Source organism: Salarias fasciatus, chromosome 10 (genome assembly GCF_902148845.1).
Source record: "Salarias fasciatus chromosome 10, fSalaFa1.1, whole genome shotgun sequence".
Lineage (NCBI taxonomy): Eukaryota > Metazoa > Chordata > Actinopteri > Blenniiformes > Blenniidae > Salarias > Salarias fasciatus.
In genome coordinates, this window is record NC_043754.1 from 12,190,062 (window position 1) to 12,200,542 (window position 10,481).

The 10,481-nt window shown below is 40.5% G+C and overlaps 2 protein-coding genes across 2 annotated transcripts; one reads left to right on the forward strand and one right to left on the reverse strand.

Moving 5' to 3' along the window:
* The first annotated feature begins 956 nt into the window (after window positions 1-956).
* Window positions 957-6,826, forward strand: ublcp1 (ubiquitin-like domain containing CTD phosphatase 1). Its single transcript, XM_030101717.1, has 11 exons — window positions 957-1,091; window positions 1,403-1,678; window positions 2,065-2,156; window positions 2,582-2,667; window positions 2,763-2,878; window positions 3,198-3,296; window positions 3,922-3,959; window positions 4,132-4,230; window positions 4,386-4,502; window positions 4,606-4,733; window positions 4,926-6,826. Exons 2-11 carry the CDS (start codon window positions 1,525-1,527, stop codon window positions 4,951-4,953), a joined length of 957 nt encoding a protein of 318 aa, XP_029957577.1. The 5' UTR covers window positions 957-1,091; window positions 1,403-1,524; the 3' UTR covers window positions 4,954-6,826.
* A 393-nt stretch (window positions 6,827-7,219) lies between these two features.
* Window positions 7,220-10,089, reverse strand: il12bb (interleukin 12B, b). The gene is made up of 9 exons (XM_030101718.1): window positions 10,047-10,089; window positions 9,516-9,600; window positions 9,325-9,420; window positions 9,044-9,226; window positions 8,384-8,489; window positions 8,008-8,177; window positions 7,767-7,927; window positions 7,564-7,682; window positions 7,220-7,447 (listed from the first exon to the last, which is right to left on the reverse strand). The coding sequence occupies exons 2-9, from the start codon at window positions 9,598-9,600 to the stop codon at window positions 7,420-7,422; spliced, it is 948 nt and encodes a 315-aa protein (XP_029957578.1). The 5' UTR covers window positions 10,047-10,089; the 3' UTR covers window positions 7,220-7,419.
* Between the last annotated feature and the right edge of the window lie 392 nt (window positions 10,090-10,481).

Below are 10,481 nucleotides of genomic sequence, written 5' to 3' on the forward strand. Positions count from 1 at the left end.
TATAAATATTTATAAATGTTTGTGTAAATCTATGTAATGTCTCTCCTAGAGGTGGTGCACCTCTGTGAGCGAGGCTTCTCAGCTCTTTCAGCTTCTGCTATGAAGTAAGTAATTAAAATATATTTTATTTTAGTTTTGTTAGGTTTTCCATGTAATTTGAAGACTGGCGATCTTATAATTTTAATGTTAAACGTAAATTTTTTGTAGTTCAACCTATGCGTCGCACCTGCCTGCTGATTAATATATATATATTTTAATTCAGGTTGGCAACTGACTGGGAACACAGGCAGTTTTGCTTCAGGTGGATAATTGAAGTTTGAATCTTTATTGTTATTGTTTGTGTGTGTGTGTGTGTGTGTGTGTGTGTGTGTGTGTGTGTGTGTGTGTGTGTGTGTTTTTGGGGTGTGTGTGTGTGTGTGTGTGTGTGTGTGTGTGTGTGTGGGGGGGGGGGGGGGGGGGGGGGGTTGTGAATATCTGCAGTTTTATATGTCAAACGAGTGTTGTGGTTCCCAGTGTGTACTTTCTGTGGGAAACAAGTCCAAATGGCCCTTTGAGCGTTGGAGGCTGCCAAACGAGGGTGGAAAGAGAGAGACAAAGAATATGACATGAACGCAGCAAATGTTTTCAGAAGATAAATGCTTTCTCGGAGTCGGTGAGAGAGCTTCCACTGAGGGTTGCAGGATGAATGGGGAATAAGTTTAGAACGCGAACGGGAGCGTCCATTTCCAGTGTTTTTACCGTGGTCTTTACTGATCCACTCCATCCTGATCTCTCCGACAGTTTGATTCCACGGTCATTTGAGTTTTACAATCAAAGGACAAGTGATTCTAAATGGTCTAACGTTTTCGTGAGAGATCGAGAAAAAAGTTCGAAATTGTTTATTTCCTTTTCTTTTGATGTTAATTGACGGTCAGTCGCCATGGTAACAAAGCTTCTTGCTACGTCACTACCGGTAGACTCAGGACGCCCGGAAGGACGCAGCGTGCCTCACTGATGAATGAAACACGGCGAGAAACTTCATTCATTCATTCAACTTTTTGGCAACAGTTACCGGTATTTGTCTGTCACTACCTGTTAGCTTGTTAAACAAGGTAACCCTACCGAAACCGCGGCCTTTAGCCAGCTATTGAGTTGCTAGTGCGCTAATAACCGGGCGTGTTTACATTGCTGCTAGTCACTGTTAGCGGTCTCTTGCTAAAAATATCGACACCCGGGACAGTCAGGCTGCCTGCGCAGATTACACAGCATTCTGCCATGCTATCTTTATATAGATTACAAAAACAACAGACGTTTCACAACACTGATGTCGTGGTTTGTTGACTGTGTTTCACCATTAGCTACTTTCTGTGTTTTACTACAAAACGTCCTGACTCCTTCTTCGTCTGTTTTCTCTCTTTGCAAGGTGCATGTGTGCCTGTTTGTGACTGTTACCTAAAAGATACATGCACTTGTAACTGTAACTTCAGTTACAAGTGTATATGATAGAGAGTGTGTGTGCATGAGTGTGAGAAGCCTGTCTGAGCCATGTCGGTGTCAGTGATCATAAAGTGGGGAGGTCAGGAGTACTCCATCAGTTCCCTGTCAGAGGAGGACACAGTGATGGACCTCAAGCAGTCCATCAAGACCCTGACTGGGGTGCTGCCCGAAAGACAGAAGCTACTGGGGCTCAAGGTTAAAGGTGAGAGGGCGTCACTGAAATAATCATAAATCCTGAGTAAAAATATTGTTAATAAGAATTATTTTTTAACTCAAACCATCTGTGCAAGACCACATGGCTTCAGCCTCACCCACAGTGCTTTACAGCGACATTTGTATAATCAACTGATATTTAATATGTATTGATGTGTTTATATCTTAATCTGTTCTATGCTTCTTCTTTTATGTATGTATTACAGTTTAAACATCTCATACTTTGTCATTCTTATTAAAAAATATGCTTTGTCAGATTATGCTTCATTAATGATACTGTATGTTTCTTTGTGTCTGTATTTTGGAATTAAATAGAATAGGAATACTTTATAATTTCCAGAGAGAAATTCTTAATTTTTTTCTGCTTACCTCAAGGTAAACCTGCAGAGGATGAGGTGAAGCTGGGCTCTCTCAAACTGAAACCGAACACTAAGATCATGATGATGGGCACCAGAGAGGAGAGCCTGGTAGGTGAATGAGCTGTGTCATGAGGAAATTAAATATATCTTTTTGAGACAATGATACTGCGACTAGTGTTTGCGTTGTCTTTTTATGTGACCGATTTAGTTGATTACTTATGAATAGTGATACATTAAGTATGTTCAGGCCTCTCCCAGTTGCAACACACCTGTTTGCAATGATTGCTCATTTCTGGGCTTTTTTACAAGCATGATGAACATCAGACTGAGGTGTGCTGGAGGAGGGAGAGACCTCAGATATACAGGACAGCCCTTTGATAGTAGATAGCCCTGCCAAATAGTTAAATATGTCTTGTCATTAATTTCACTTCTGTGCTGTCAAATAATAATTTTGATTGTTTGCTTTTCTAAAATCTCAATAAAATATTGTCCTGCCTGATGTGATGCGCCCTTCATGTTTTTGTTCCGTTAAGGAAGAGGTGTTAGCTCCTCCGCCAGAGAATGACGACGTTGTTAATGACTTTGACATTGAAGAGGACGTTGTCGAAGTGGAAAACAGGTCAGATGTTTTTACATGTCTTTCACTGGGATGAGGAAAAGGTGAATGAGATATGTGTCGATTTGGTAAACATTTGTTGTTCTTGTTTTGCAAAGAGAGGAGAATCTGGCTAAAATAGCCCGCAGAGTGAAAGACTATAAGGTTGAAGAAATGAACCCTCCCAGAGAAGGCAAAAGGCTCCTCGTACTGGATGTCGACTACACGCTGTTCGGTGAGCCACGCTGACAAATAATATTTTGTGTTTTTAAGACTCGACTTGGATGTTGTGCAAGCAATTTTTGTAGTTTCATACTCCGTAAAAGGGGAACAGATGGAGTGAGTAGTGGTTAGCAATTTCGCCTCAGAGAGAAAGTATTTGGATCCAGGACTCTGTCTGTCTGTCTGTCTCTTTGTTTGTCCTGTGATTGACTAGTCACCTGAACAGGGTATATCCTGCTTTCACCAGTAGTCAGCGGGGATCGACTCCAGCGCTCCACAATTTTGAGTTGAGTTGAGTTTGACTGCAGTATGCCTTCATTTTGTGTGTTTAGATCACAAGTCATGTGCAGAAACTGGACAGGAGCTGATGAGACCGTACCTTCATGAATTTCTGACGTCAGCCTACGAGGACTACGACATTGTCATCTGGTGTAAGTCTTCTCTTCTCTCTTTTCTTTTCTTCTCAAATATTAATAGGAGAAGGTTTCTCATATTTGTTAAAGTGTCTGTTCAGCTTAGAATCTGATAGTTCAAGCTCTGCCTCCTCAGAGAGAGCGAAGAAATAGGTCATTAAATTGACAGTCTTTGAATTTAGTCTTCTGATCTGTTCAGAGGCCTTGGCGGCTGCATCTGCAAGGCTGAATTCCACATATTTTACAATGGGGTATTTTCACAGCTTCACTACTTCCTGAAAATAGCTGTGCACATTCATTTCCTGTCTTGCATTATTGGCCAAACTGATTAATCCAGGTGTGTCTTGTTTAGACTGCTGCAACAAGACACACCTGGATTAATCATTTTGGCCAATAACGCAAGACAGGAAATGAATGTGCACAGTTAATTTCAGGAAGTAGTGGAGCTGTGAAAATGGCCCATTCTGTCATATAAGAAAAAGAAGATGGGCTTTTCAGTCCACTTGTAATGAGTTGTTCGTTTTGTGAAACGGGAGAAAAGTGGAGAATTTTGTGGACATTTTATCGTCAGCTAAACTCTTGATTCGTCAGTTTCAGTAAAACGAGTTCAATGTAAGTAATCTTAAGTTTTTCCTTTTTTTAGCTGCCACAAGTATGAAGTGGATTGACGCCAAAATGAAAGCAAGTAGTCTGTTTGCTTTTTAAATATCAATGGTCACCTTGCTGACGTCAACTGTTTTACAGCACTGTGCTCCTTTTTAGCCAAAAGATGGCAGTGTTTATCAATCTAACCTTCTGTGTTTGTGGGCCTGTTAGATCAAAAGCTAACAAATGTGTGTCTATCTGTGTGTAGGAGCTGGGGGTGACGGACAACCCTAACTACAAGATTACATTCATGTTGGACAGTGCCGCCATGATCACCGTACACACTCCTAAAAGAGGAGTTGTGGAGGTTTGTATGCTTGTCTAACTGTTCAGAGTTAGACTCCTGCACTATCGTGGAATTTGTTCTTTTGCGATGAGGTGTTAACACGGTGTTAAAAATAGAATACTAGCGAAATGCTTTATTAATCCACACAGAAGTTCTAATGACACACACTTCCCCAGGTGAAGCCATTAGGTGTGATTTGGGGAAAGTATGGTGACTTTTACAACAGGAAGAACACCATTATGTTTGACGATATCGGACGAAACTTCCTCATGAACCCACAGAACGGATTAAAGGTACGACTGCTCAGATATTTTCGTTTATTTTGTCTTCCCCATTTTCATCAACACCTATAGGATTTTCAGAAGCTCATTTTGTATGCATGTAAATATTTTTCAGATCCGGCCTTTCATGAAGGCCCATCTCAACCGAGAGAAGGACAGGGAGCTGTATAAACTGGCACAGTACCTGAAAGAAATCGCCAAGCTTGAGGACTTCAGTGGACTCAACCACAAACACTGGGAGAAGTAGGTGCACGTTTGTGAAACAGTACAATTACAGCTCATGTTTGTATCACATTATAAAACAATTAAAAACAAGGATTTTTTTTTTTTTTGGTCAAAGTCTGTGTATTGTCCAATACATAGTGTCCCAAAACCATAAAACCTTTAAAGAGCATGTCTGAAGTATGTATTAAAAATGTTTTCATGTTTGTGCAGGTACCTTTTTAAGAGGCAGCACCACTAAAGAGGACAAGTATCGTCAACAGAAACGCGGACAGGAGGAAATCATCCCATAATCCAGTTCTTGTATACGGAATGCAGACACACACACACACTCATACACTTGGCAGTTACTCAGTCTCACAATAACCCTGCAGTTACCAACACTCAAAAGCTCAGGACTCGGATGGGCTTCCCAATTCATATAATTGCATGTTTTTTTTCCTCTCGTTTGTCTGGAACCTTTTTTTTTTTTTTTTTTCCAACTACTATTTACATTTACTACAGTGAATGGCAAGTACCGCCATCCTGCAAGGAACATTGTTACATATGACGCAGATTTTGAAGCCACAAACCCCAGCTCACGGTGGCCAGTCAAGTGTTTATCATATATACTGAAGTCCACAGTTGTCTCAAAGTTGCCTCGAGAGGTTTGAGATTTCTTTACTGCCTGCCTGATCCTGCTGATGAGTGACAGCTTCTTCCTCCCCCCACGTATTTGTAATGTGATGTGACTCGTTTTTTTTTTTTTTCACTAAAAATGAGGCATCACTGACTTTCACTACCAAGCCACACTAAGCAAGTGACAACAGAGAAATGCAACTCCTCTTACGGTAAAAGTTAGCGATGTCTTCCACTGTCGCGGGAAGCAGAATTTTGAAACACTGTGTGTGCAGAAGAGGCTGCGATCAGCCAGAGAAGCTGATAGGAGGTAATCTAATTTAGTAACTAGTGTTTTCTTAACCTTTATTGGGCGAACGGCTGTATTTTGCCAAGTCCACATTTCTTCCTGTAGTTTTGAAACCAATGTTAAGTTAAAGTGTTTATGGGTAACGAGAGGGGGTTATGATAATGGATGACACGTCTGCTCCAAACTTTGCTTTCTAATGCAGACATTCCGTTTTGACCTCTTGACTCGGTTAATATACGCTGTGCAAAACAAAACAAAAAAACTAATGGAGATCCATCTGAAAAGTCTTATTTTGGCTACTTTTTTTTTGCAAATAACATAATATGTACTGAAACATCTGTGCTGTATCTGAAGAAAAATACAAGTTGTAGCGTTTTACAGATCATCAGAATTAAAATTTTTCAATTTAGAGACATTTTCAAAATAGACATATTTTGGTGAAATTAATTGACATAGCAAATACGAATGGTTCGTGTTCATGAATTCTGTTCTTTTTCCCCCTGACTTTAAAAAGCCACTTAAGTTAAAAAATATCTTGAAATACTAATCTAAAAGGAGAAATCTTCCATTTCAATGCGTGCTGAAGGTTTATAAGTAATGACAATAAAAAAAAAATTACTGCATATTTGCAAAGCTGAATTTCTGTAGCGATAAATTGCACTTAGATCTGAAGTGTTTCGATTTCAAACAATAATTTACTGATTGTTCAATCCTGACAGTGTGTCCAGTTTGATGTGCAATAATCCTCAACTTAAAATCTATTGATCTACGGTGTTAGGGCTGGAAAGCTTCCATGAGGACTTTAAGCTGAGGCAGAGGTTTTGCGGGGAAAACGTAACCTGTACTTGTAAGCAGATGACACTTGGCGCTGGGATTTTGGTCGCAGGTTGATTTATTTTCATTTTGATGGTTAACCTTTTCGAGGCACACACGTCGTCTGTGTGCATTTGCTGAAAAGTGTGTTTTTTGTGCATGGAAATGTTACATGCTGACTGTGTTTTTCATGTCTTTGAGACCTGTGTTTCGGGGGGGAAATGCATGCAGTGAATCGGCTCTATTTTTTTATGCAGAATATCTGAAATTCTGTGTTTGCTTTGGAGCTTGATCGGCTTTGGTCAACCCACATGTTTAAAGAGGGACGAGCACATCAACAATGCAAAAAAAAAAAAAAAAAATAGACATGCATTTTATACTTTTCATAAGAAAAGGCAGAACTTATCGTCTACATTTATTTTAGGTTATGGATGGTTAAGAGCCACAGCCCACCTAATGAGCAATATTACCCGAAGCTCTTGGGAACATCAGGGATGTGTTTTTTTCAGATTTTTGTCAAGTTTCATTTCATTATTCAGAATAATACTGACTTTTTGTGTTTTCCTTGTCACGCTCTTGAAATCTTGGCTGTAAATAAACCTTTTTTTTTTGGTACCAAATTGTCTGTGTTGTCCTTTTCTTTTCTTTTTCCCTGAGGACTTTAAAAAAAAAAATGTCTGAGTACATTAATTGACACTTGTAAACCAAAAACAAGACCGTGGCCCTGGAAAAACAACATTATGCAAATTAATATGCCCTTCACTTTATTTTAAAACATTAGGTAACATTTTGGCTCCACAAAAAGAGATTTAGTTACAAAATTCATCAAGGATATTGTAACTGAGTTTTAACTATCTTAATTTAAAGACTTTCTTCAAATATGAATAAATACTGTACATTAGCTTTACTGTCAAACCACATGAGAACTCAAACAGAAGTAAAAAAAAAGTCTTCTCCTCCTCTGTGCTCCTCTGTGCCTTCAGCCTGTTAGCAGCTCACACTGTCTTTGTTCACTCTGGAGAAAGAAAACAGGAAAGGAGCACCATGGACTTAGTTATTTAGAAGTGCATGTATGTAGTTTTCAAATGCAGAAATCACGTCTTTCAAACTCAGCCAGTGTGAAGCGCTTACGTGCATTGGTTCCAGACGCTCCACTGCCCTGTGGTGTATTTGTCCCGGGCTCGCACGCAGAAAACAAACCTGTTGGTTTTGACCTTGACCTCATGCATAGTTTGATCAGTGTCCTCGGTCTGCAAGATCGTAAAGGCAACATGTTAAGGACAGAGAAATACAGCTGAGCTGCGGGATTCCCGGTTATTCTCAAGCTGATTTACCATGATGTGCTCTTCGCTGGTGCACTCCTGTCCACTGCGGACCACCTTGACCTGGTACTGCAGGGAGAAGTAGGTGCAGGGCTGGGACCAGGAGGGAGGGTGGTCCCAGCTGAACACCTTCCCCTGGCTCATTCGCAGGTTGGGCAGCTTCTCTGGTTTCACTGCATTGAGAGAGACGATGGTAATTCAGCCGTTCTGGACTCGGATCCCGGTATCCGCTTCTCCTACAGTGTCAACTTACCAATATCTCTCAGATAGAAAGACTTGGTGTAGACTTCGAGGCGAGAGAAGCTGTGGATGTAAAGGGTGAGCTTGATACGGTGCTGCTCCTCGTTGTGTGAGCAGTTGGCGTCCTGGCAGCGAACCCCTGATCCGTCGGCGTCCAGCTCACAGGAGATCGTTTCATTGAAACTGCAGAAAAATCACAAACTGCGTGGTAAGATTTGGTTTTTCCTGACCACCCTCATTGGATTTTCTTTCTTGGCTCAGTTGATTCAGCCAATCGTTTGATTGTGAAGGTTGGTGGATCAATCTCAGCACTTCAGTCCAGCTATAATTTATTCATGATTTAAGGATGAAGATGTGTGAAGAAGTCATGTTTTTTTTCTCTCTCTCACCGTTCTGCCTTCACCAGAAGCACGGGGGCCCTGGATCTCAGCTGACTTCTGGTCCAGGAGCAGTGAAAGGAGCCTTCGTAGTTGAATGCCGAGCAATGGATGTGACCTACAACAAAACAAAAAGTCACATTTTCATTCTTATGTGAACAGTTTGATCTGAAGGTCTCCTCTTGGCAGGGCACCAGTTCATCACAAGGCAAACAGAAAAAACAACCAAAAAAAAAAATCTCACACACACGCCAAGAGAAATCAAATGTTTATCCTCAAATGTCTGTTTTTGGAGTTTGGGAGTAAACCAGAGTACATTGACATTTAAAAGATCAAAAGCAGGATGAGAAGTCTTTATTAACAATTACTGGAGCTAACAGTATAATGACATAAAGCATGCTCCGTCTGTCAACATCGGTATGCTTTGTTGATACGACCGGCATTTTATCAAGCTGCCATCATGGACGATGTTTATTCACTTAGTAATGAACCAAATGTCCCACATACCTTCCCTCTTTATTTTAAAATTTTCAGTGAATTCTCGTTTTTGGGGGAGTAAAAATCTGACACAATAAAACATTGATCTTATCTCACAAGCTTTTCATCTCTCCCTCTCTGCTCTGTGGCTTCTTTCCAAACCCCTCCATGGCGTTTCTGTGTCTGTGGTCGTACCTTCTTCTGGGGACGTTTCTTCCAGGATGACAGTCCTGTTGTTTGGTCCCAGCTGGATCAGGATCACCGTGTGGTTCAGATACTCCCCATTACGACTGAGGTGACAGGAGTAGTTCCCTCCGACCATTTCCTCCACCAGAACCTCCACCTGGTTCCCCAGAAGAGGCTGCTGCAGCTCCATGCCTGGCAAAAGGACATTTTAAGTGTCCCGGAAACTGAAAGACTCTCCATCTTTCTACAGGCTGATTGTTATAAACTGCATTCCATCACATTATACTCACCGTTTCTCTTCCAGAACACCGGCACGTTTTGATAGGCGTCTCCACAGGTCAGACGAACCTTTGAACCCTGATTGGAGTTCATGTGCACGATCACAACTGAAAACACACGTCAGTGTTAGACAACACTGGAATAAACAAATGAAAAAAAGAAACAGAAGAATGCTTTTCAAACAGTGAGTATGAGAACCTACTATTGTCCATCAGAGTCTCAATGTTGTCTTGCTGGCTGGCAGAGCAGCAGGTGGCACACAGGAGCACAAGGAGTAACGAGCGCATCTGCCGGGAAGGATAAAAAATTATGGTTCTTAAATGGTTCATCTGTACCTGTGTGTGAAATATGTTTATTGAGTATCAAAAATATAGTGTTGTATTAAGATATTCAGCTAAAAATTGAATTACTTCATGCACAGTTGCTCAAAAAAATGAACAATCTCAATAAAACAAATAAAAACACATATTTATATCTAGGATATATATTCTGTGTTTTCCTATAATTTTAAGGATTTTGTGTATCTTTTGGTCCGTGTTGAGGGTCCAGAAGCTCTGAGAAAATAAAGATAAAGATCTAAAGATCTTTATCTAGACACATCAGATTATCTAAAAAAAAAAATCCACATTTCCACATAAATCAAAAATAGTGTAAGATGTAATACATTACATATAACATACCTTAAAATAATCTGAGATATTAAAAACAGACTGACTCAAAGAAAAGATCTTACCTTGAATACTTTACAGAAAGTGTTGCCCTCTGGAAGCTGAGCTGATCAGTGTTTGTGTGAACTGTGTGCATGCTGTCTCTGTATTTATGCTGGACAGAAGCAGAAGACAGAAAAATCCCTTCTACTAGAAGAGGAAGTGTTTAAAGTGCATAAAGACTGGTTGCATGTGTGTGTGTGTGTGTGTGTGTGTGTGTGTGTGTGTGTGTGTGTGTGTGTGTGTGTGGTGTGTGTGTGTGTGTGTGTGTGTGTGTGTGTGTGTGTGTGTGTGATTACCTGAGAGGGAAACACTGTGACATACTGTGGTAAATGAGTTGGAATGAAATCAAATCAATTCACTCATTCTGAAAGAAGATGGGACACATGGGAAGAAAAGCGGTGTTCATGTTGCATCGTGTTCCATACGTGGAATGAGGTGTGTGAGTGCGGCACTGCACT

Coding starts and splice junctions, on each gene's coding strand:
- ublcp1 (XM_030101717.1), top strand. CDS start 1,525: ATGTCGGTGTCAGTGATCATAAAGTGGGGAGGTCAGGAGTACTCCATC. Junction 2,879..3,197: donor TGTCGACTACACGCTGTTCG/GTGAGCCACGCT, acceptor TTGTGTGTTTAG/ATCACAAGTCATGTGCAGAA. Junction 4,503..4,605: donor ACCCACAGAACGGATTAAAG/GTACGACTGCTC, acceptor AATATTTTTCAG/ATCCGGCCTTTCATGAAGGC.
- il12bb (XM_030101718.1), bottom strand. CDS start 9,600: ATGCGCTCGTTACTCCTTGTGCTCCTGTGTGCCACCTGCTGCTCTGCC. Junction 9,421..9,515: donor TGAGACTCTGATGGACAATA/GTAGGTTCTCAT, acceptor GTGTGTTTTCAG/TTGTGATCGTGCACATGAAC. Junction 8,178..8,383: donor CTTCTGGTGAAGGCAGAACG/GTGAGAGAGAGA, acceptor ATTTTTCTGCAG/TTTCAATGAAACGATCTCCT.